The sequence below is a fragment of the Typopeltis vanoorti genome, chromosome 11 (genome assembly GCF_054136105.1).
Source record: "Typopeltis vanoorti isolate ZY-2024b chromosome 11, IOZ_Tvanoo_1.0, whole genome shotgun sequence".
NCBI classification, from domain to species: domain Eukaryota; kingdom Metazoa; phylum Arthropoda; class Arachnida; order Uropygi; family Thelyphonidae; genus Typopeltis; species Typopeltis vanoorti.
This window is the reverse complement of record NC_143559.1, coordinates 134,253,081-134,280,773: the sequence shown is the minus strand read 5'-3', so window position 1 is coordinate 134,280,773 and position 27,693 is coordinate 134,253,081. Positions and strand designations below refer to the sequence as shown.

Genomic DNA, 27,693 nt, shown 5'->3' with positions numbered 1-27,693 from the left:
CCAGGAGGAACAAATTCTTTGTTCAATTCCATTCACATCAAAGAAAAAAAAAAAAATAGAAAGAAAATCCACAGTAGTCCACAGTAGAAGTTGTGGACATATAGAAGTTGTAATAATATTTATGGAAAGACTGTATATTGTTATAATTAAATGGATTAGATAAAAAATAAATAATGATGAGTGCAAACTGTAATGAGCATCATAATAAAGCTTTTTAGCACAGAAAGAAATTCATTTATGATACATTTTACAAACAGATTAAAAAAAAAACTATATTAAAACTTACTTCTACACTATTCACAAGTTCTTCTAGAATGATATTTAGCTGAACGAGTTTTAAAGATTCTTGTCCTGATGCAATTTCTTGTTGTATCCTATTTACCAAATCTATAACAAAATAAAATGTAATGCAATTTTAAAAAATTATTTAATTAAAATGCTATATGCAATTTAATTAAAATGCTACATAGCTTATCTTTATATCAACAGCACTTATGATGTAATGATGAGTTTTAATTTAGTATGAATAATTAAGTTCACCAAAATGTCAGGAGAAGAAGAAGTAAACTTTGTTTTACACTAATATATTGTTATGATTAAATAAATTAGAAAAAAAATCAATACAAATTGTATTGAGCGTTATAATAAGGATGCTCAGCACAGCAATGTGTGACACTCACTTGCTAAATGTTCAATTCTGTAATATAATACTCAATTCAGCATTAAGGTTGTCAGAATAAATATTTTCTTAAAAACATAATTATTCTGACAACCTTAATGCTGTGAGCATTATATTACATTATATTATGTACTAACAATGTTACCATTGAACTAGACAAGGGGAATGGATATACCATGATACTTCTGGATTTTGCTAAGGCTTTTGACAGAATACAACATGGTAGACTGTTGCATAAATTGGAGAATATGTGTTTGGGTTATAGAATAATAGCATGGATAAGAGGATAACTGGTGGTGTACCACAGTGCTTGGTCCACTGTTATTCAATCTGTACATTAATGATACTGGGAAGTTTTTGACAGTGATATACAGCTATTTGCTGATGATGTAAAGATAAGTAGAGTAATAAGGAATGCTACTGATATGAAGTACTTGCAGAATGATTTGAATAAGCTGGAATTGTGAGCATGGGAAAATGAACATCAGTTCAATGTCAGTAAATGTAAAGCGATTCCCTTCAGCGTGATTAGATATCCAATGTTGTATTACATTGGTGGGATTATGCTAGAAGAAACTGATCAAGCTAGGGATCTTGGAGTAATAGCAGATAGGAAGTTGAAGTTCAAGGGCCATGTAGGAAGATTGCAAATACAACTCAAAAGATAATTGCAATGCTGAAACAAATGTTCACAAGTAAGGATAAGAATGTCATTTTGCCTCTTTACAAGGCCTTGATAAGACCTCACTTGGACTATTGTGTGTGAGTGTAATCTCCTGGTTTCCATTGTGATATAGTGGAGAGAGAGTGCGAAGGAGAGCATTAAAAATGATATCAGGATTGTGGAATACTGATTATAAAGACAGATTGCGAATTTGTAGACTGTAGACACTAGCAAACAGGAGAAAGATGGGTGATAAGATTGAGATTTACAAACTTCTGAAAGGGTCATACAGGATTTCAGTTGATGAAATTTTTCAATTTATGGAGGGTGGAGAAAGGACAAGAGAAGCTGAGAATGAATGTTGCTAAGAAGGGGATGAGGACTAAGTTTTTCTCTCATAGGGTGGTGCAAGATTGGAATGGATTGCCACTGGATGTTGTGAGTGCAAGCAATGTGAATGAATTCAAGAATAAGTATGGTTACATTCCTATTCATCATCTATATGGATCAATTATGAAGGAAAATGACATTAAACCTGATATGAAAACCAGAGGTATTAATTTCAGTACTTTACACAGTTGATGTTACACTCGTAAGTAAATCTAGTAATCCTTCAGGATTCTTTAACTAAACTGAATAACTACTGTAACAAATTTGGCATGAAAACCAGTAATAATAAAAAAAAAAAAAAAAAATGGGCAGGAACACTGAAACATCAGTTGCATCCTGAATGGAGAACCTATTCAACATGTAAAACATGTTAACTATTTAGGCACACTTAAGTGAAGATGGAAAATTAAGATGGCCAACAGAATAAGCATATCTAGAATCCTGAAGAATCAACTAAAAAATTTATAAGGAATAAGAAAGAAATTAGTTAGAACACTAAAAGTCAGTTTTAATTTAGGGATTTGAGAGCTGAATTAAAAATAAAAGTTTCTTAAATATTGGAGACAGATATAGAGAGTTTTGAGAAAAATTAAGGAAGAAAGCATATGGCATCAATAGCAGAATCAAATTAAAAATAAACACATTAGGAAGGAAACTGACATTGTTAATATTCAGTAATATATGGGTAGAGTTACTCCCAGGTGGTATGGTCTCAAATAAATGAAATGGGAGAGGAAAAATTAGTCAAAAATAGTTATTTGATGACAAGATGGCAGGAGGAAAAAAAACAAGAAGATCAAGGCAGATCTGGCTAAAAGTCAAATAGGAATCTGTGCTTTCTAATTGCTGTTAGAAGGCACATCAGTCTGATGATTTAGTGAGAAATGTCATAGAAGACCAAAATGTAGATAACAATACTGGGGAGTCTTGACAGGTAACAGACTGATTTGGAGGAAAATTGTTGATATGAAGTTAGTAATAATGTAAACTTATTGTGGAATGCCATCACATATCTTGCCTCCTCTACCCCAGAGGATACATCAGCAATTTGATTAGGATAATTGTAATAGAAAAATGAACTAGAGTCCTAATTTGGTATCTTCTAATGGATAAAAAGACAAAATTTGCAGTTGTTGGATTGTAATTGGTCTTAAAATGGCTGAAAATCAAATGTCGAATTTTCCCAAGTTTTTAGGATAATAATAAATTATGAATATCCAACGGGAAGAACAAAAGAAATATAGTCACTACTGGAAAGTTAGGACCTAAAGGCAATGCTTTGAATAACTTTCTACACAAGATGAGATGGGCAAAACACTACAATGTTACATGGAAATTAGAGAGCTGTTTTTTTTTTTTTTTTTTTCCCCCCCTCCCCAGTATGATAATTTTGATAACTGGTAATCAAATTTTGATAATCTTGTTGCTGGCACCCTTGGCAACTACCCCCAATTGCATAGTGTTCCTATGCTACTGACCAGGAGCTTGAGTAAAGGATATCCCAATTAAAATTATACAACAACATGAAAACTGTTAAGAGCCTGTGTAGCTCAGTGGTTGTGGCATTTGCACACCACAACGCTTGGCCGCACGAAGGAAGACTTGGTTTCGAGTCTAGTCGGCGACTAGAGGAAATTTTTCTAAGCCTTTTTTCGATCGGTTCCTGAGTTAGTCGATCTCTCGCACGGGCAAGCGGGTTTTTCCTCCCGGTAACTCGGGTTTTTCGTCCCGTAAACTCAAGAAAATCGACCGTAGAACCCACATTATTTCAGACATAAAATATATTGTGTTAGGGACCACGAGATGGCGGCACATTTGAGCTGTCTTTCTTCATTGTGTATTGCTTAATTAGTGATAGCCTTGGGCCATTTATCTCTGATTGGTACCAGTGGAGATTGAACTGCTCACTCAGTCTCCAAAATTAGATAGGGCTAAATGGCCTCGCCTACTCCCCGAATATGGGAATAAAAAGGCGTTAGCTGTTTTTTTTTTTTTTTTTAATATGAAAACTGTCATTAACATATTTACAACAAATATCAACACTGTAGTGAACAAAATTATAACCCAAAAGATGAGAAATGCTGTCACTTCACCTTACATAAAAAAACAGAATACAGACTAGCCAGTCTTGAAATAATAATACAAAATTTGTCTTCTCTTCTTTAAACAAAGTATCTACCTTCTACAATCACTCTGAAGCTACTGCATCTGCCATTAAAGAAGGCCAGGAGTTTACAAGATATACTACACTTGCAGAATTTTATATAAGCAAGAAAAGCTGTGAAAAATTCAAATGGGTTTGCATATTAGTTTTAAGAAAAAGAGAGCACACAAATCTGGTTTAGTCATTATTTTGCAGAAAATCAAAATGCCTTAGATCTTATTTAACAGTTACAACCAGAAGTTCAAAGCTCCACCAGAAATTATATGTTCATCCATGCAGTGCAATAAGAGTTGAGCTTTATTACTTAACCTTGGTGGCCCACTCTTATGAAACAGTAACTGAGAAGAGATGGGATATGAAAAGCAGTATGTTGGACAGATCAATAAAGAAGCATGTAATGGACACTGTACACATGAAGTCTAATTGTGGTATTTTACCGTAAGTTTTTTTTAAATATTTTTCATCTAAATGCTATAGATGAATGCTCTGTGTTTCTCTTAATCCTGAGGAAGCTGGCCACCAAGAAGATGATATGAAACTAGTCAAGAATAAAGAAATAAATATTGTATTAATACAGAAAACAACCACAGAAATTTGAAAATATAGTCATCTCGAAAGGATATACTCTAAAACTTTTGACCTTGAGTATATACACACACACACATGTGCAGTAACCGATACTGTACCTGTTTCATATTACAAATTGGTCATTTCTGCAAATGGTTACAGAGTAACAGATTATCAAGTGGCCAGCAGCAGAGATGGTTTACAGTACATATCAAATACTGAGCAGGTAGATAATGACTATAAACAGGTTTCTCTTGCCTATTTTTTGACATATATATATGAAAATGAAACCAAAGTGTAATTTGAAATGACTGAGTTTACCTTGCAATGTTCCTACAATGCCTGAAGTCATCTGCTGTTCATGTTTTTCTTCATAGTGACCTGAAACAGTAACTATCATTACCACAAGAACAATAAATAATTTTACCAATAAGTCAATATCATAATGAGTAGGTTTTTATCAATATCCAAACTATAAACATCACATATGCATGCAATGATATGGCACTAAATGTTTTCATGACGAAAGGAAAGCATAGATATACCGTATAAAAATAAATGAATCCTATGCAGTATAACAAAAGCAAATAATAGAGACTAAAACTTAACTTTTAAACAATGCATAAAAGTAAAATTAAATATGTTACTTTATTTAAATTAAGGGGATATTAAATCCCACATTGTTTTAAAACCGAATAAGAAACTCAAAGATCAGAATCAAAGAGTTTCATGCCAAATATAGTAACTATAAACGTATCCGCGACTACTAGCATAAGCTAAAGCACGTAGTTCAAGTACGTAGTACAAACTAGGACAACTCGTTGCAAAGGTAGAGAAAGTTCTGATCGCTACTCTTAGTATTTTCCATAATGTAAAACTCATCTCCTAGGAGATGTATGATGTTATACATTATGGTGGGAGGTCACTACCCAGACCGGTTTTGATCTTTATTGAGATCTCATCAGTGAGTAGCTAGACCAAAGTATAATACTAAGGGTATAGCGAAAAGAACTTATATAAAAAGATCTTCGAGTTTCTTATTTGGTTTTAAAACAATGTGGGATTTAATATCCCCTTAATTTAAATAATGTTTTACATCGCTGAAATGCAGCCTATTGGCTCCTTTACTTTAAATAATTTATAGGTGCACCTTTTTGACAACTCGTATAGCAGAGTATATAAGTTCTTTTCACTATACCCTTAGTATTATACTTTGGTCTAGCTACTCACTGATGAAATCTCAATAAAGATCGAAACCGGTCTGGATAGTGACCTCCCACCATAATGTATAACATCATACATCTCCTAGGAGATGGGTTTTACATTATGGAAAATACTAAGAATAGCGAGCAGAACTTTCTCCACCTTTGCAACAAGTTGTCCTAGTTTGTACTACGTACTTGAACTTGAACTTTAGCTTACGCTAGTAGTCGCCGATATGTTTATAGTTACTATATTTGGCATGAAACTCTTTGATTCCGATCTTTGAGTTTCTTATTCGGTTTTAAAACAATGTGGGATTTAATATCCCCTTAATTTAAATAATGGTTTACATCACCGAAATGAAGCCTATTGGCTCTTTACTTTAAATAAATATGTTACATAAGTTAACCACAGAAATTCTCTGTTTTGAGGATACACTGCTTGGAAAGAAGTCAATGGACACCTACATGGGGCAAGGTGCACTGTGCTATGTAATGAGTCACGTGTTTGTAACCATTATAAATTAGAGGAATATGATACTCCCAAGTCAGTGCAACTGTGTTCTGTTGGGCTGCAAGAAGGAAACTGAGGGGTTTGAAAGAGGCATTGTGATAGAGTGCCATGTTGCATGCCAATCTGTTTGGCAAATTATTGACAAATTGGACCATCCCAGGTCAACAATAAGTAATACTAAGAAGTGCAGGAAGTCAACTGCAAGTACTACCTGCAGTGGATGACCCACCACGCTAACCGAACGTGACCATAGGATGCTATGAAGGATAATATGCAAAAACCGACATTCATCAGAACACGTTGAATGCAGAGATCCAGGCATCAACATGAATCTGCACAAACATTCAGAACTGAGGCTCATAACATGGGTTTCCATGCCAGGACTGCAATACGCAAGCCCCCCCACATCACCTCAACCAACATGCAGTTGTCATCAGTGGTGCAGAGAGCATGTACAGTAGAATGTGGAAGTTTGGAAAGCTGTGTTATGAAGTAATAAATCATGATACACCCTCTCCCAAGCAGATGGATGGCAGATGCCAGGTGAACATCTCTTACCAAAGTGAACAATCCCAACTATGAAATTCAGAGGTAGTGATGTGAAAGTATGGCCCTGTTTTTCCTCGTTGGGTCTCAGTTCAATGTTTGTTTTGCCACGAACACTGAACTCCCTGAGAGGTATCTGAACATTCTGGACAATGCACTGCACTATGTCATAAGGCTGCTGCTGTAAGTGTGTGTGCTTTGTGGACATGAATGCGACCTCACTTGACTGGCCTCCACAGAGATCTCAGCCAATACTGAACATCTGTGGAATGAACTGGAGCATCGGGTGAGGTCAAGGGACATCTGCCTCACAAACCTCATTACATGCCTACAGAAAGAATAGTCCAAAATTCTCATTGATAGCTATTGTAAGCTTGTGGAAAGTATGCCCTATAGGACTGCTGCAGTAATTGCAACAAAAGGAGGAGGTTCTACATCTCATTAAGGTGGGTGTCATGGCTGTTTGTTCCTCACACAATGGTGTCCGTTGACTTCTTTCCAAGCAGTATATAATTGCAAGCTTAGAGAAAAAAAGGAGCAAAATTTTTCCAATTATATCCAGGTCATAGCACATAGTTTGTTATAGTATTGTCATAGTCTCCAAGGATAACAATGTCATCAGCATAAGCTAAAAAGATGATGTTCTTGCATTTCCATCCTCCTTTGTTCATTTAGTTCTCTAATGACTTTTTTTTTTTTTTTTTTTTTTAAATATCAATATTAGGTTCCAATGTTATACATGTCCTTAAAGACATGTATAGTGCCATTTTTCGGAATGGTTCAGAATACAAGAATTATAGGAGATTTGAAATAAAAAGTGATTGCTATTTAGTTTTGAACAAGATAAAGGTAAATATCACATTGAAAAGAAAATATCTACAAAAGTTCCTAAAGCAGATCAGAGTCAGTCAACTTTCATAGTTGAACTGTAGACTATTAGAAGTTTTTCCCACTTGATTATACTATAAATTAAAGATGCCAAGAAATTATATTCTTGGTTTAATCCTTTATCCAAATAAAAGCAAACAAAGTTTGCACCTGATGTAATTTGACAAGGCAACTCATATATAGAGGCTAATGATTTCACATCGCTTGCCTTTGTATCCCATAATGCAAAGCACATATCCTTACAGACATGTATAATGCTATGCATTATGGAAAGGGTCACTACCCAGACTGGTTTAGACTTTTATTGAGGTCTCATCAGTGGGAGCCAAAGCCAGACCCAGAGGTGTTACCAAGGCTGAAGTAATGCAGAAATTGTATTTCCATATGTGAGTAGCCTAAAGGTGTCACACCTTATTATTAAAATACTCTGCATTAGAGAGAGATGGAACGAAAATGATGTGAGAATGGTGATGTACAGGGATTTGATGATAAGAGGTGTGGTGAATGAAAAGGTGCATGAATCAGCAGGGTAATTTGAAGCATTGGATAAGAGGAGTATGTGAGCAAAAGAGTTGGTAGTGGTAGTTGACACAAACTACCACTACCAACTAAAATAATGACTGAAGTTAATTGACATTAACTTCAGTCATTATTTTCTCTTGTAGCAAGAGTTTCTCTAACTGACTGGTAACAAGAGGAATATAAGGATGTCATGAGGCTGTTAAGGAGAGTGAAAGATAACAGTGTGGTGAGCAAAGATTACGAGTGGTATGCTATCAAAGTTGAGAAAGGAGTTCACATTTTGTGAATGTGTGGAATGAATTTGAGGGCCAGATAAAGCTGTATAAACGAGATGGGCTACATTTAAATGAATTTAGTGTGAGTCAGTTAGAGAAACTCTTGCTACAAGAGAAAATAATGACTGAAGTTAATGTAAGACACAAGGAAGCAAGAGATGTTGTGGAAGAGCAGGAGAATAATCTTGGTGAGTTTGCCAATGGAGAGGTGAGTGGCACAAGTGAAGAGAATGAGAGAGAGAGAGAGAGAAGGAACACAGGGAAACAAACACTGGATGAGAAGTGTAGATGATGGTTTCAGGAGTAGATGTGTGAGTGCGCAAGAAAGGATTAAGATAGTCAAGGATGTGGGAGGTGGCATTTAGGTCTGGGAAGGGGTCTAACATTAGTGATAATAGAGAGGAATGGACAGGGGGAACTTGTTATAGAAACGGAAATGAGCTTGTGTGTGTGTGTGTGTGTGTTTACAAATGCCAGAAGTATTTTAAACAAGGGGAATGAAACTGTAGCATTGTTAGAGTTCGTTCGCCCAAAAATTGTTGGAATAAGTGAAACATGGCTGAACGAGGATGACATTCTGACAGGAATAGAGATGGAGGGATATGTTGTCTTTTGTGAAGACAGACAAGGCAAAAAGGGAAGAGGAGTTGTGCACATCTAGGGTGGACAAGCAAGGAGCAAATACTGAGAGAGGTTTTAAAGCAGCATAGTATGTGAAGCAGAGATGGGAACAAGATGAAACATTTAGTAGGGTGTTGTTAAAGACCTGGTAATGAGGAAGGAAGTGAGAAGGAAATAGTCTGGCTAATAAGAAAAGGATGATCATGATGATCGAGTTCAATTATGGAAATATAGTCTGGAATGAAGAGACAGCAGCAGAAACCAAAGAGAGTGAATTTCTTGAGTTTTTGAGGGACGGTTACTTTAAGCAATACATAACAGATAATAAAATCCAAGATCATACCAATGATCTTGGATTTTATTATCTCATCAGATGTTGTTGAAAATGAAGTGTTACATCTTCCTCCAGTTGGTAAAAGTGACATGAAGTAATCACTTGAGTGGTGGCCAGCCATATCAGAACTTTTGTGAAAAGGGTTATATGTGCAACTATAAGGTAGGTGATTATGACGAACTCAGGAGGGGCTTGTAGTGATATCATGGAATAAAAATTGGATGGGAAGGAAATTAATGCTGCTTAATCTCTACTCAGGAAGTATCGCAGAGGCAATGACAGTGTGTTCCAAAGGTCAAGAGATTAAATAAGATTTGAAATTTCCTGACTGGACATTTTGCTAAAATTGTGAGGACAACACCATGGACTATGCGTATGATGCAGAGAACACTGATGTGTAGAAGTAACAATGTTAAGATTCCTTTGTTGTGCATAGATTTGGTTGCCTGGTTTCAAAAGGATGATGAGTTGTTGGAGAAAATTCAAGACGACTGACGAAGTCAGTTTCTTGGTCTCTGAAATATGAGGACAGACAGAGAGAGAGAGAGAATGCAAATTATAGAGCCTAATGGATAGAAGGAAAAGTGGAAAACATGATCAAGACATAAGTTGGTGAGGGGTAATTACCAGATTAAAGTGGATGAGATTTTTCACAGAATATCTGGAGACAGGGAGAACAAGAGGTCATCCCTAGAAGCTGCATAAGACAGGCATGAGAAGCACATTTTTTACATGGAGGGTGGTAGGTGATTGGAATGCACTGCCTGAAAGTGCAGTGAGTGTAGACAGTGAATAAATTTAAGTCAAGGTATGATGAGCTGTTCATGTGAGAGTGGGACCTCCCGTGATGAGTCTTTCGACTCCATGGAGGTCTGTTGATAATAATAATTTAAGTTTGTTGCCATTCTACTTGATGTTTGTTTACACTGTATGTGCTGCCAGCCCTGATTTGCACTTTCTTTAATTCTCAATGTCCTTGAAGTGTTCTGATCGGCGTATCCGACAGGATCTGTCAGTCTATCCTATGTAGTGTAGACCACAATTTTGCATTGATCTTGTAGCCACATGATTTTTTTTGAGTGGTGGATGTGGAGGTCTCAGAGATTTTGTTGAATGGGTGGAAGGAGACTTTTAAGTTTCGGTGGCAAAGCAATCTTGCTATTTTTTACGTGATTGATTGTATATGTGGAAGAATTATTGCTCCTTTGTAGTCTTTTTTTTTTTTTTTTTAATTGTTTTGGAGGTTGAAATAGAATTTTTTTGACTAATGTTCTGTTGTAGCCATTTTTTGGAAGGACAGAATTAAGATACTGTAGCTCTTGGTTTCTTTTATCAATGTTATTAAGAATTCTGCAGGGTCTATCACCTAAGGAACAAATGATACATTTTTTTTGTGCTGGGGTGATAAGAAGTTGCATGTAGGTAATGTCCTTTGTTAGTTGGTCAACTGCAGAAAGAAAGCACAAATCAGGTCTGACAGCACATACAATGAAAACAAAACATCAAGTAGAATGGCAATAAACTGAAATGAAGTATCCACTACAGTGTAACAAAACAACAAGGGATGATTTTACATCAGGTCTGGTCTTCCTTAATCCATCATGATACACTTATATCTACCAGTAGTATGTTACAGCAACCCACAGTCTACAGCCAGCATCATAGTGAATGCATGCTTTCCATTTTAAATGTTTTCACATTATTTTTCACTTGAAATGTTAAATGTTATTACTCGCTTTCTAGATTTTAGTTTATCCATGTTATTTCCTGATGAAGTGAAACAACATATTTAACAAAACTAGTTGAAATAAAAACAGTTTTTATTTGACATCTTTGTTTGTGGTTTATACTGGAAAAAATATTTTTAAAAATATTCTATCCCTCACAGTGGGCTTACTGTGGGAATAGGACAGCCTATGCAACAAGACAACAAAAAAATGTGACTGAAATGTCAATGATTATACTAAAGAAATGCATGTTATTGATACAGGAAAATAAAGCAAAACAGGTTACTATCAATATATCTTCCTCCATTCTCATACTTAAGTCAACATCTTTCAAAAGAATCCCTTTAAATTACCTGCTCAATAAAGTATGTTTAATGCAAATATAATCAAGACTGACGTGCCTTGTCTACTGTAAACTACATTCTTTGGTTTGGTGAAAATCATACTATCTCAATCTATGACTTCACTAATATAGCACCAGATAAAAAAAATAAAAATAAATTAAAAACAATCTCTGATGAGGAAGGAATGATTCTCCAACCATCAATAGACTGAATTCTGGATTCCAAATGATAGGCAGACGGATTCAGAAGCTATCATCTTTGATTCCTTTTACAGTATCTTTTTCTCCATTTCTAAGCTTGTTCAACAGCTTAGAAATGGAGAAAAAGCATTTTGTCACCTTCCAGATATAATGAATTTTGTTTAGCTACTTTTACACGTAGCTTAGCTAACCTACATTTTTACTCTGTATTCTTTTAGATCATCTGACGACTTATTTGCTAGAAACTTTTAGTATGCTTTCTTCTTTTCCAGGACCACTTTTTTTAACCTGTCGTTCAACCATGGTGTTCCTATTTTCCTATCCTTGTAAGAAGTAAGAGATGTCTACCTAGCTGCATCAAATAATGTTTTCTTCAAGAGTTTGCCACTGAGACACCAAGGACTTCTAGTTTTTGAACTGTTTTATTTTTAATTCAATAATGCTTGTATAGTTGAGTCTACATGTTACCTGCAAGACCTGCTCAACTTTACTTCTTTATAAAACTTTCTTATATACTATTCTTTTCAATATGATATTCATTTTTATCCTACTTAAAAGTATATAATGGTCACTTCAAATATCAAATCTTCTATACACTCTTGTATCTTGAACCAGCATGATCACAATCAACAATAACACAGTCAATGAAGCTTTTTATATCTTGTCTTCTCTTCATGTGAAGCTTGTATACATCTTTATACATCTTGTATACATCTTTATGTTGGGACATGGTGTTAGTAATGACCAGCCCATATACTGAACAGAAATCTAGCAGATGAATTTATTATTTGCCTTGTCCTTATCTCCAAATTTTCCCAAAATGTTTCTACAAACCAGGTGGGATTCACTTCCTGCTCTGCTCTTTAGATCTCCAACAATTTTTACATTTTGTTTATGTCAGCTGCCTGCTCTAATCATTCAAAAACTTGCTCCACTTCTTGATTGAAATTGCCTTCTAATCAAGAAGTCTATCATCATGTTTGGTGCTGAATGCTATCGATACGCCTTCCTTTCCTTGATCAGTACTGCCCAAATATAACATCCTATACCTATTATTTGGTAAGATCTTACACCTGTTTTTGTCTTCTTTGATTCAGTGATGCCAATTATTCCCACAAGGTACTTTTCCAGTTCTTATGTAAGCTCCATTTCCTTTCTGTCAATACTCCTTATATTGATGGCTCTTATCTTCAGTTCTTCTGAAGTTGGGGATTTGGTTTCCTTCTAGATGTTGAGACTATTCCAGTAGCTGAACTTGTTACTGTTTGCCCTGTTTTCTGATATAAAAAAAAAAAAGGGGGCCTTGTTTAACCTGGCAATACCACAAGTGGAATAAATTCTCATCATGTTGTACCATCATATGCGTTTCTGGTTTAAGCCAATAGAGAGTACAATTTAGTCAACTAAGTCCTAAATTATTATTATTATTATTATTGTTCTGGGCAACTCCAAGGAGTCGACAGACACATCGAGGGAGGCCCTAACATCATGTCAAGAACAACTATTCGACATTCATACAGTATCGATCATACCTTGCCTTGAACTCATTCACGGTCGTAGCACCCACAACAGACTCTGGAAGCTTATTCCACTCATTCACTACTCTCCAAGTAAAAAACCTAGCTCTAACACCCTTGTCAACCACGCTCTTGCCCAGCTTCCATTCATGGCCCCTAGTCCTCACACCACCAGTCATATTTTCAAAAATATCTTCTGGATCAATCTTATAGAAACCCTTCAGTAATTTGAATGTCTCAATCATATCATCCCCTCCTTCGCCTATCGACCAATTTCTGCAACCCACAAATCTTCAACCTATTCTCATAAGGTTCATTCCACAGACCTGCTATCATCTGGGTCACTCGTCTCTGGATCCTCTCCACTTCCTCCTCATCACGAAGACCCCATCTGGACTACTGGGCACAGTAGTCCAGATGGGGTCTTATCAAGGCTCGATACAGAGGAACAACAACTTGTTTGTCTCTACATGTTAAAGTATTTTTCAGAAGCCAAGTGATTTGGTGAGCTGTATTAGTCACTTTTGCAATGTGCCCCCTAAACTTCAATTCCCTATCCACCAACACTCCCAAATCCATGGCCTCATCAATCTCCTGGAGTACGGTTCCACCAATGCGACATACTGCTGCTATTCTTTTCACCCCAAAGTGCATAACCTTACACTTTGCCACATTAAATTGACATCCATTTTTCCTAGCCCAGTCCTCCAAACTATCCAAATCATCCTGTAAAATGTTGACATCCTGTGCACTCATAATTGCTCTACCCAACTTTGCATCATCAGCAAACAAGTGAACACTTCCTCTCAAATCCTTTCCTATATCATTGATGAACAAATTGAAAAGCAGTGGTCCAAGAACAGAGCCCTCTGGCACTCCACTAGTCACAAGCCGTCTTTCAGACTCCACTCCTGAATAAACCACTCTCTGGTATCTCTCCTTCAACCACCCTCCTATCCATCTCACCAACCCTATATCTATCCCCATCTGCTCCAGTTTACTGATTGTATGAATGCATTGTATGAATTGTAGATGATTGTATGAATGCATTTAGTTTGTGAATCAGATGGAGGAAGACTTGAAAGTTATTATTATAACACCTCCAAGGAGTCCAAGAACTCATCGTGGGAGGGTATACAACTCCACTACAATCCCATCTCCCTTACCTAATCCTCCAACTACACAACACTACTACCATCAACACAACACCATCTACCATCCACCACTAAGAGTAAATTTTGCCTGTAAACTGTGTGTGTTATCTTGGCTGATTTGCTTGTATAAGATAATGAATGTACAGGATGAAAACACGAGTTTCTGGAAAGGGGGAAACCCTGCTAGCTCTGATTGGCTAACTCACCTTCAATTGAAAAAATCCATATAAAGATTCCTTTCATCCTGACAAGAATCAAACTCAGATCTTTTCCAAATGAAGGGTGCAAAGAAGGATGGAAGAAATTTTCAATTACTTTATAATAATGCTGGAGGTTGTACTGAAAACTGAATGCTGAAGACTACAATTGCAGTGTCGTTGGATGGGAATATCCAAGAATGGAAAGTAACTGCCGTGTTCTAATTTGAGAATAAATTTATTCTCAGATGGACTAAATTAATTTTCTGAAGGAAAACATAGAGATCAGATAAAGAAGAGTTCCAGGCAGCGAAAATGTTGCTGCCATATTGAAGTCACATCTACTAGACACGGGATTCATTGGAATAAGGGGGAAAGTAAAATTTTACACAAGAGCTAATTTTTATTAGAAAGAATATATAAAGAAAGTTGTGATGTTCACTTTCATCATCCTAACCTGAACAAAAATAACTCTGAAACTTCACCAGTTTTAGGAAGTTATCTTATTCAATACTTTTCATGATTGTGTTAATATATTATTTATGAATTGATGATAATAAAATTAAGAGATGTGCTTGTGAAGATAATGAATGGGAGACGAGAGAAAATATGATTTGTAGGAAGTGTGATATATTATTAGACCACGAGTCAACAAATGTGAAACAGATTGAAAAGATACAAGATGACGTAAATGAAACGAAAACTAGTGAAACTGAGGAAGTGAAAGAAAGTAAGCATCTAGAAGCGAAAGGAAGCTTGAATGAGAAAATGGAAATAAGGTGTGGTAGAATGAGAGGTTGTAAGACTATGGGAGTGACAGAGAGTGAATTTGTCGGAATGCAAGATTTGATGAAACAGTTATTGAAAATGAAAAATGAAATGAGAAACATGTGGAGTGATATTAGATGTTTAGTGGAAACTAATGAAAGTATGCAAAAGAATGGAATGAAAGAAAAAAGGGTAAAAGAGATGGTGAATGATTCCAGGATAGCAGTGTATGGAGACTCCATAGTTAGAGGATTAGTTAATGATTAGTTAATTCTCTCTCTCTCCTGGATAACAGACCTTATGGTCTGCTATCCAGGAGAGAGAATGAACAAGATAATTCGGATATTGGACGTGAGGAAGAAATGAGCAAGAGAACTGGTGGTAGTCGTGAGGACAAATGATTTAAGCAGACATAAGGGCATGTAAGGATGAATATCAGGAGGTTATAGAGAAGAGTGAAAGATAACAGTATTGTCACTGTATTGCCGAGGTATGACAATGATGAGTTGAGACGGAGAGCCAGAATCATGAATGGTATGTGCTAGCAGAGCTGTGTGAGGATAAGGAACTACAGTTTGTGGATGTATAACATGCGCTTGAGGGAAGAATGGAATTATATAGGCATGATGGGTTGCATTTGAATGGCTTTGGAGTGAATGCATTGGAGAAAGTGTTGCTAGATGGAAGTACAGTGTGTGATGCAATGAAGAGATCAGAAGTAAGAGATGCAGTGGAAGATCAGGAGAGTGGTACTGAAGAGACAGACCTTGGCAATGGAAACAGTAGTGATGTGAGAGTTGAAGAGAGAACAGGAACACAAGAGGAACAGGGAAATGGGGGTGAGCCCAGGTAGACATGCATAGAGAGAGTAGATGTTGAAAGTAGCTATGGAGATTTAGTATATTGTGATGTTGATAGGGAAGTTGAGACTGAGCAGATGTATGTGTTAAGCAGTGATAAAGGTGATTGGCAAGGGTGGTGAAGAAATCACAACCAACAAGTGGCTTGGATAGGACTGGTTATAGACCTAAAAATAAACTGCTCTTTGTTTACAAATGCCAGAAGTATCAGAAATAAGGGAGAAAAATTGTTTCATTGCTTGACTTTATTTGTACCAAAATCATTGGAATAAATGAAATATGGATGAATGAAGATGATATCCTAATGGGAAAAGAAATGGAAGGATACAGTAATTTTTGCAAGGATAGAAAGGATAAGGAGGGAAGGGAGGAATGCTGCTGATGATAGCAGGGAATTATGTCCACATAAGGTAGACATGAAAGAGGCAAGACATATTTAGTTGGATGTTGCTATAGGCCAGGGAATGTGGAGGCACAACAAAGGAAGGGTAATTATTAGGGGCGATTTTAATTATGATGGTATAGACGAGAATGAAAAGAAAGCATTTGGGAATAAGGAAAATGAATTTCTCAAGTTCGTCAGAGATAACTTTCTCAGGCAGCATGTAAAGGAGGGCACATGAAGATCGAGAGTTTTAGACCTGCTCATTTCATCAGAGGATGTAATTGTGAGTGGGGTTTCGCACTTTCTTCCAGTTGGTGAGAGGGATCGTGAAGTGATCACATGGGTTGTGGCTAGCCATATGCAGACCTCTGTGAGGAAAGGATATATGTGGAATTACAAGGCTGGTAATTATGACAAGTTTAGAAGACAGCTTGGAGCTATAGCATGGAATGAGGGGTTGAGTGGTAAGGAAATAAATGCTGCTTGGGAACTGACAAAGAAATAGATAACAGGATCGATGTATGAATGTATTTCAAAGGTCAAAAGGTTGAATGAGGGGCTTACGCATGAAATCTGGAAAAAGAAGGTACTCTGGAGGTAGTACAAGATGAATACTGGTATAGTACGCCCACAGATACGAGACCCTTCGACATTTCTGCGCATGTCAACAGAAGGAGAATCCATTCTGATAATAGGGTAATCAATCCGTATTGTAGGATTAGTTGTTTATTATTATACAGCGGAAAATTAACTTCTCTTTTATGATCATTGTAGTTTTTAAAGTGGTAACTATTTTGCCTGTATAACAGTTGGAAAATTTTACCTATAATGCAAGTGATTTTGCATGTTGTTGACCAATTTGTTCATCGATTTATTTATTTCTCCCCTTCAACATGAATTGACTCTTCTTGGCAGTCTTCCAATAAGAGCTCTCCCTTCTGTGGTCAGACTATAATAATCAGTTACATGAGGAGTATAAAGAACAAGCCAGAGAGTGACTCAGTAAGGAAAACAAAAGTGCAGTGTGAGCAGAAATTGGCAAATCGCGTGAAGAAAAACCCTACAGTTTTCAAGATATATGGCAGGTAGAAGGAAGAATGATTATGGTAAGACAATCTTAATGGATAAAAATGGCAGAATGGTAAATGCTGCAGAAGACATTGTTGAGGTATTCATGATCAATTTATAAAGGTGTTTCATCCTGATCAGGGTAGAATCATGAGGAACTTAAGCAAAGAGGGCACAGGAGAGGATGGCTTAATTGTAAGTAATTTATGAATGTGAGTAAACTGTGAGATAGGATTTGATGACATATCACCACACGCCTTAAGGGAATGTTTGAGGGATTTGGCAGTAGCATTGGCATGCCTATTTAATAAGAATCTAACAACAGCACAGGTTGCAAGGTAGTTGAAAGGAGATAAAACTGTTCCACTGCATAAAGGTGATAAGGCTGTGGCTTCAAATTATAAGCCAATCTGTATACCTGGAGTTGTAAAGGTACTAGAGCGATTGGTGAGAAGTAGGATACAGAAATAGGTTGATAACAGATGTATGCTCTGTGGTTATCAGCATGGGTTTCTTAAAGATAGATGTTTTACTAACTTACTTAGTTGTGTACAGGGGTGCAGCGTCCCAAAAGAGGAGGGTCACTAGTGGTGTACCGCAGAGGTTGGTTTCGGGACCATTGTTGTTCAATTTGTATATTAATGATATTGGGATGGGTTTAACTAGTTATATGCAGCTGTTTGCAGATAATGTGAAGTTGGGGAGAGCAATGAAGAGGCAAGCAGATGTTATATCCTTACAGGAGGACTTGAACAGAATGTAAGAATGGTGAGGTAAGTGGAAATGTCAGTTCAATGTTGCAAAGTGTAAGGTTTTGAAATTTTGCATCTTTCATTGGGATGCAGGCTTTGCATCCCAATGAAACAATGGGATGCAAAGTATACACTTGGCGGGGAAACATTAAAGGAGGTAGAAAAGATGAGAGATCTGGGAGTTGTTGTGATAAAGTACCTGAAATTCAGGGGCCACATTGTACAAGTTGTGAAGATATCACATCAGATAATGGCGATGATGCAGAGGACCCTGATATGCAGAAACAAAGAGATTATGATGCCACTGTGTAAGGCCTTGATCAGGCCTCATATGGATTATTGTGCACAGATTTGGCCACCAGGTTTTCATGGTAATGAGGATATGTTAGAAAGGGTCCAGAGAAGATTCACAAAGGTGGTCAGTGGTCTTTAGAATGTGGCGTACGAGGACAGATTGAGAGAATATAAATTGCAAAGCCTCATGAATAGGAGGGGTGTGATTTTTCATAGAATGGGGGGATAGAACAAGAGGCCATTGCTGGAAACTCTATAAGGAGGGTGTGAACAGAGGAGCAGGCTCTTTGCATGGAGAGTGGGTAGTAAGTGAAACGCATTGCCTGAGTGTGTTGTGAATGTAGACACATTGAATCAGTTTAAGGCATGGTTAGTTGAGCATTGTATGCAATAGAGTCAGACTCACGGTGGAAAGTAAACACTATGATGGTCAGATAACAATAATAATAACAATTTCAGTGTCTTTTCCTTGAATTCTAATAGTTACAGACTAAGAGCTTGTCTTGCAATGAATATCACGCACTATATCACATGTTATAATTTTGAGTTGTTATTCTATTGTATTTTGTCTGTAACTATTCACATTGAGAATAGTCTAGAAACTAGATCAAAAATTTCTTTTAATGAATATTTTTTTTCCAATATAAGTGATTTCTGTAATTTATTTGCTTAGATTATGTCATTTCAAATTTCTATATTTTGAATATTCTTGAATACTAACAGAGTTCAGTTTGTTCCTTATATTTTAATTTTTCATATGATTCTACCATTGATGTCATCTATTCACTCTATTAATTTTTCTCTAAATATTCATTCGTGTCAATTGTTTTATTTCTAACCCAATTCTCAGATCCACGAGTTAAAACTGGTTCTGTGTACATGCATGCATGCATGCACAATCTGATAGAACAGATATTACTTTTTTTAAAACAGATTTATGAGGACCATTTGTTTTACAGCATACTTACCAGAATTTGGACCTTCAGTAAGTCTACTAAGATAAAGTAAAACTTCAAGAAGTGAAAGTAAAATGTTGATGTGTCCCCCTTGAAGATATAACCTTAACCTGGACGGACCTGGAGCCTGAAGGGGAAACTAGAAAATAAATAAATAAATAAATAAAATAAATAATAAACGTTTGCACTAAACAATTTTTATCGATTTCATAAAATTTTGCATAATACATATCAGTGTTGCTAGGTATTTTCATGGTATAGTCAGCAGAAAGCTTTTAGAGGATTAGTAACAATATAGAAATGCTGAATGTATTGCTCTCAAATCTGATATTTTATATATGTGATGATTTGGAAACGCCAACAATATGATTTATATGTGATTGATCAAATAAATTCTTAACTTTCATTTACTGAGATGGGATACACTTGTGTTAAGAAGTCTATGACTGTGTTTAGTGTTAAATAAGTTATTCCTTCATTTCATTGTTTGAATAAATCATTGTATATTTATTATTTAGAAGAATTTCACCTGTTTTAGTCTTCCTTGTTATGGAACACAAATTATGTCAACATTGAATTTCTGTAATTTCTTTATTAACTCCACCTCTTTTCTATTGATTTTTCTTACAGTCCATACGATATTCACTGACAGTCCATACTATATTCAGTTCTGTTTTGAATTTCTGATTGATCTAATAGCTGGCTTTTTATTATTTCCACTGGATCCCTAATGAAAAAGCAGCAAAAGCAATGTTTAACTTGCCAGCACCCTACCTGATAAGACTTAATTATTTTGTATTGTCATATTTGTGCATGTTTTAAATCAATGCAGAATAAAATCTGATAAGACTGTCTGTAAATTTCAAATCGAAATAATTTTTGGTTTCTTTGTTATGTTTTAACACTCGAAGTGTTTATTACTACAAACTAAACTTTTCAAAAATTTAGGAATAAAAGGGGAGGGGGGGGGGTATTCTTCTTGAAAAGATCATGATAGATTTCATGATCAACCTATTGCTAAATCTAAAGAAGTCTAAAATGATGAAGAAATTGATGTTCTTGCATCTAATGCAGTGTACACTGAAGTTCAGTGGAGTCTAGTATGTTAGAAGCAACCAAACCATCTTTCTCCACCCGTTGATGGGTCCATCAGTAGTAGTCACGCATATATTTTCCAGTCATCAAGCATCAGACCAGCATCTAAATTAATGCAGCAAGAGATATGGCATTTCTTTAAAATTAATATGAAAAACACAAGGAATAAGTAATACTATTTATTTAAGGCCATATATTTGAGCCTGAATATTACAGGCCATCATCAGTGGCAACAATAGTTAATTACAAAGTAGAACACAAACAATGACTGATTTGAAAAAGTAAGCACCATGTGATGATATACATAAAATAACATAATGGTATAACAGGAAATACTGTAATATTAATTATTAGCTATTTATTAAAAAAATCATTGATGTGCGATTAGAATAAGACTTTCCTATATCTTAGATAGATAGAGTTCTTAATTTAAGTTCAGAGGGTGAAATAAGACTCAGCACTTTTTTAAACAAACATTCAAATTTATACTGACATCAGAATATATCCTTATTCTGTGCTGTGCCAAGCCAGATTTTTCATATTTCCTGTTGCTAATATAAGATTGGCGTTTTTGATTCTCTTTTCTACAGAGCATTCAGTTTGTCTAAAGTAAGAATGATGAGAGTCACAAGGAACTTGATTGACACCAGGGAGAGCTAGAAGAGACTAGTTATCTTTTGAAGATGGGAATAATGCTGATAATTTGTTGATAGGAAGAAAAGTAGGCACTAAATTGTATTTCTTAAGAATTCTGGAAATGTGTTCTGAGATGCCAGAAATGTATGGGATTGGATCTCGACATACTGTTTCTTTATTATTTGAGCTAGGATTATAGGAATTTGATTATTTGAGCTAGGATTATAGAAATTAAAAAGCTGCTGAATGGTCCTTTCTGAAAAGCCATTGAGTTTCATATATCGTTTGATGTTTAAGAGTTCCTGCTGTAACAATTGAGATGTAGAACAAATGGTATGAGACGTCACAATAATTTTTTTTTTTTTTTAATTCCAGTCTTCTGTGATGGTGAGCCAAAAGTATGCTTTCAATAAATGGAAGTAATTATTACCTGATGGTGAGTGAAGGAGATTAATATCTAAAAAAGACAATGTCTTTTCCATTTTCATAGTAAATTTAATTTGTGGATGGATATCGATTGTTTGTATTAGATAAAAAAGTAAGTAATGTGTCTTCATTATGGAGTTAGATAGCAAAAACATCATCCATATAACGAACCCAAAATGAAGGCAGAGAACGAGAAAAGGATGTTTTCTATTTCTATATGAAAGTTAGCAAGTGTGGGGGAGAGTGAACTTCCCATTGCGGTTCCTTCAACTTTATTGTAAAACTTGTTATTGCAATATTAATAATTCATCAGTCATACGATTGTGTTGCTTTATGTATAACATCAAGTGGCTCTTGCTTTTTCAAATCATCGATTGTTTGCATTCTACTTTGTAATTAACTATTGTCGCCCCTGATGATGGCCTGTAACATTCAAGCTGAAATATATCCTTAAATGAATAGTATTCGCTGGAATAGCAAATACTATTTGTGTTTTTGTTAATTTAAAGAAACCTCTCATAAAACAAGTATCTCTTAAACAACAATCAGGTGTGGCATCTACATCCCTCAGAGGAAAGTTAATGTTTTGACTAATTTCTCTCTTACTCCATAAAACTTTATTCAATTGACTTCCATCATACTAGCTTTGATAATTCTGTTATTAGAGATATCAGCCATCTTCTCAGATTCATCTACTGCCTAGTGTTACTTTCTGCGACACTAGGCAGTAGATGAAGTTCATTGGCTAATAATAGTACCACCACATTTTGCTTACTGAAAGATCAAAGTGACCAAAATTACATTCAGACTCTAGTGCCATTTCTTCTAGCATGCAATATGAGTGATATTTTCAGAATTATGTCAGACAATGGAGAGACCCAACATTGCTCCCCCCCCCATCCAAGTGTATGTATAGCTTTAAAATAGTTATTGTGCAGATTCACCAAGAGAGAGAGAGAGAGTATTGATTTGAAGCAAATGGTAAACGTTTAGGATTCCAGATAGTAAATATCTTGCAACCACTATTCTGGCAAATGCAAATAAAGGGAGTCAATATTATGATATGTGGAGGACACTGCTGAGACCTTTGCATAATTGGTTAGAATTGTCCATTAGTTAGAATGTATGGCTTAATAAGGAATTCATTACCGTTTATTCCACGTCACTCACAATTTCAATTCAACTTCCAAATCAAGCAAAGAGAAAGAATTGGTGATCGTGTACATTCAGGCTAAAGTGCTGGTTGAAACTCGTTATGGTTTAATGGCATGAAGACAGCACAAAGAATTAAACTAAACAGAAGTTTAATTCCAATATTCATCATCTCATCAAATTCCAGGGGCATACAGGATATTATGATAACATCAAATGAAAACTTCAGTAACTTCCTATTGACAATTTTTCTCCAAATTAATCTGTTATTTGTTAAGACTAATATTGTCAGATCTTATAATTTGGTCTTCTAAAGCACTGCTTACTGTATCCATCCACCTAGATCTTGGTTGGCTTCTGAGTCTCTGTCATATCATCCTTGTAACAAATACCTGTTATATTAATCCATCCACTCCTCTTCTGTTTAAGTGACCATACACCAGAGATTAGCTCTGCTGACACATTCCTGAATGCTAACAATATCAAGTTCCTTCCTAATAACTATTTTTAATATGATTCTTCCATCAACATCATCTGTTCATTTCTCCAATTCTCAGAACTCTTATATCTGTGGTCTCTAGAAGATCATGCCATGAATACCTTATACAGAATGAAATGTAAAAAACTAGAATGCTTCACCATAGTAAATATAAATGTGGAAGTCTTTTTTTTTAATTCCTTTGTTTTCATTTGATCAAGTGTTTTATTTCTAATCCAGTTCTCAGATCCTTTAGTTAAAATTGGTTTGAACACTCATGTATACATTAATCGTTTGATTAATTTCTCTCTTACTCCATAAAAATTTATTCAATTAACTTCCATCATACTAACTTTGATAATTCTGTTATTAGAGATGTCAGCCATCTTCACTAAAAAATTGTTCTATAGGTTTTCCATTCACAATGCAGCTGATGTTTTCAATATTTCTGCCTAATTTTACGGTCTGTCTTCTTATTGCTGATTAAAAGGCATTTTTATTGCTGGTTCTAATATTTTGTCTCTATGAAAGATGAAATGCCACTTCCTTCCTTTTCAGTTCAAGGTGAAGACAAGGTTCCTTGTTCTTGCAACCTGTTGCATCACTTGAAAATGATCTGTCAAACATATGTCTGGAAGAATATAAGAAACATAGCTGCAGCTATAATTATTATTATCAGTCAGGTATAACAGATCATGCCATGAATGCCTTACACAGAAGGAAATATGGAAAAAACTAGAATGCTTCACCACAGTAAATATAAACCTGAAAGCTTTTTTGTTGTTGTTATTGTTTTGGAATTGACAGTAGATCTATTTTTAAAAAAATGTCACTTTGTGATGAAACTTACTAGACGATGGGAAATAATAATTCTTACATCTAACAGCCACAACCAAAGCCAAAGATGAATATGCCCACTAGCACCAAATAAGGTTATCCCTCTCTAATTTCAACTTGTTCCTTGTATGTTTGTTTGCAATGTTACAATTTTGTATTGTATACTTGATGTATTAGGAACAAAGACAAACTTTTAGAATCATTAAACTTCTGTTTAATTCATTCCATGTGATGTCTTCTTCATTCCATTAAGTTTCTGAGAACAGTTTCTGGAACCAAAACTACATGGAATGGGAATAAAAATAAATAATTTACTAACTAAGCTACTTATTAACCAATTTAATTAGTAAATTATTTAAGTATAAAGAGCTAATAAGCTTCATTTCGGCAATGAAAACATTACTTAAAGGGGATATTAAATCCCACATAGTTTTAAAACCGAATAAGAAACTCAAGATCGGAATCAGAGAGTTTCTTGCCGATTATAGTAAACTATAAAGTATCGGCGACACTAGTTAGCCAATGCAAGTGATCCTAGTACGTAGTACAGTACCGGGCAACTCGTGGCAGAAGTGGAGGAAGTTCAGATCGTTATTCTTAGGTATTTTCCATAATGTAAAAATACATTTCCTAGGAAATGTATGCTGTTATTACATTATGGAGGGAGGTCACTACCCAGACCGGTTTCAGCCTATTTTGAGGCTTCATCAGTGAGTAGCTAGACCTAATACCAAAGTGTATAGCGAAAAGAATTTATGTACTCTGCGAACGAGTTTTCCAAACAGGTGCAACCATTAAGTTACTTAAGTATAAAGATACCTTGCCCGGTACTGTACTACGTACTAGGATCACTTGCATTGGCTAACGCTAGTGTCGCCGATACTTTATAGTTTACTATAATTGGCAAGAAACTCTCTGATTCCGATCTTGAGTTTCTTATTCGGTTTTAAAACTATGCGGGATTTAATATCCCCTTAATTTAAGTAATGTTTTCATTGCCGAAATGAAGCTTATTAGCTCTTTATACTTAAGTAACTTAATGGTTGCACCTGTTTGGAAAACTCGTTCGCAGAGTACATAAGTTCTTTTCGCTATACACTTTGGTATTAGCTCTAGCTACTCACTGATGAAGCCTCAAAAAAGGCTGAAACTGGTCTGGGTAGTGACCTCCCTCCATAATGTAATAACAGCATACATTTCCTAGGAAATGTGTTTTTACATTATGGAAAATACCTAAGAATAGCAATCTGAACTTCCTCCACTTCTGCCACGAGTTGCCCGGTACTGTACTACGTACTAGGATCACTTGCATTGGCTAACGCTAGTGTCGCCGATACTTTATAGTTTACTATAATTGGCAAGAAACTCTCTGATTCCGATCTTGAGTTTCTTATTCGGTTTTAAAACTATGCGGGATTTAATATCCCCTTAATTTAAGTAATGTTTTCATTGCCGAAATGAAGCTTATTAGCTCTTTATACTTAAGTAACTTAATGGTTGCATCTGTTTGGAAAACTCGTTCGCAGAGTACATAAGTTCTTTTCGCTATACACTTTGGTATTAGCTCTAGCTACTCACTGATGAAGCCTCAAAAAAGGCTGAAACTGGTCTGGGTAGTGACCTCCCTCCATAATGTAATAACAGCATACATTTCCTAGGAAATGTGTTTTTACATTATGGAAAATACCTAAGAATAGCAATCTGAACTTCCTCCACTTATGCCACGAGTTGCCCGGTACTGTACTACATACTAGGATCACTTGCATTGGCTAACGCTAGTGTCACCGATACTTTATAGTTTACTATAATCGGCAAGAAACTCTCTGATTCCGATCTTGAGTTTCTTATTCGGTTTTAAAACTATGCGGGATTTAATATCCCCTTAATTTAAGTAAATTATTTATTTTTTTCATCCAGAAAATTTATCATTAAATGAAACATTATTATGAGCAGTACACAGTCTACATGAAAGTTGTAAGTCAGCAGGAAGATGGTTTGATGTAAAATGAAGTGTAAGGCATGGTGCACCTTCACGCTTATCATTTATTGGCTCACATTATGTATGAAAGAAAATAGCATTAAACCTGATATTCAAATCAGAGATATCAAACATAGCTCTCTGCTTTATGCAGATGATGTACTCCTAAATATATCCATGCAAGTCTCCAGAATTTTCTAACTAAACTGAATTAATTCTCTAACTAAATTTTAAAAATCAATATCAATAAAAAAAAATCAATTAATCAATCTAAAACTATGAAAATAAGCAAACTACATCTTACAAAGCTTTAAAAAAAAAAACATTTTTAACTTTGTTTTTAATACATAGTTTACACTTATGCTGAATATCGTTTTAGTAATTTCATGTACTAAAAATATGTTTATTCCTGCAGAAGAACATCACAGAATGTGAGAAAAATAGCTGAATTAATAATAATAATAAATTATGTTTGCATTCAATACTAGAAAATATAAAATTCACACATGCCCATTGTAAGCTAATAAATATCAACACGATACTCCATCTTTCATCAAGTGAGAGATTGAGTATCCTGTAGCCTGTCTAATGCATGTGTGTGTGTGTGTCAGAACTGCAAGCAGCAAGCATGTCAGTGACAAGCACGTGTAAATGCTATAGGAAAATCACTTTTTCAAAGAGTCACAAAAATATGTGGAGTTCTGAATTTGTGAGTGAATCCCTCTCTCTTCACCAGATGCTGTTTATAATTATGGTCTCAGGTCAGCTATCTCTGCTTGGCTACGTGTAGGGATTGAACTGATCCCTCAGTCTCCAGAAGTTTAAACAGCATTAAAAGGGACTTTGCCTACTCTTAAGGTGTTAACCTTTTAGGTTAACATCTTTTATTCCCTATAGGGAATAAAATGTGTCAACAGATTTTATCAATTTTATGTTCATGAACTGTGTAATTTTGCTATTGGCAGTAATTTTGCCACCACGCTTTATAACAAAAATTTGTATGAACATAATTTTCCAGTATCTATTAAAATTAGTCATAATGATGTGTACTTACATTTGACTGTGTCAAACTCTGAATTTCAATAGATGATACTAATTCTCTAATAGACCTTAGTAAATCCATAAGGACTTCTGGCATACCTCTCTTTTCTCCATTTGCTATGTCATTGTGATGTTCAGTGGTGCTAGTGATATTGGATGGAGGTTTAATTAGGTAAAAAGCTGCTATTATTATCCTTGCAATCATATGCCTCAGTTTCAACCAAATCACCTATATAGTGAAACATTATTTTTAAAAGATCTTAAACATTATATTTAGCAGTACAAAACCAAACTGAATAAAAATCATATCTATAATCAGAATGACAATATACTAGTGTGAGCAGAATAAACATTTAATAACTTGATAAAACAGACAAATATCCACATGTGTTGGTGTTTCATTTCTCAGTGGGTATATTTTCCACATTCTATGGTAATAACACTTCATAAAATGTGAGAAAC

At 35.4% G+C, this 27,693-nt stretch overlaps 1 protein-coding gene across 1 annotated transcript in view; it reads right to left on the bottom strand.

Annotated features, from left to right (window-relative positions):
• Positions 1–27,693, bottom strand: part of LOC150102071 (uncharacterized) — a 155,441-nt gene that overhangs the window by 44,070 nt on the left and 83,678 nt on the right. The window contains exons 4-7 of the mRNA XM_090399963.1: positions 27,245–27,460; positions 19,601–19,727; positions 4,786–4,845; positions 287–387 (exon numbers count right to left, since the gene is read on the bottom strand). Coding sequence (XP_090256089.1) covers positions 287–387; positions 4,786–4,845; positions 19,601–19,727; positions 27,245–27,436 — 480 coding nt within the window. The 5' untranslated portion in view covers positions 27,437–27,460. The remainder of the gene's footprint in view (positions 1–286; positions 388–4,785; positions 4,846–19,600; positions 19,728–27,244; positions 27,461–27,693) is intronic.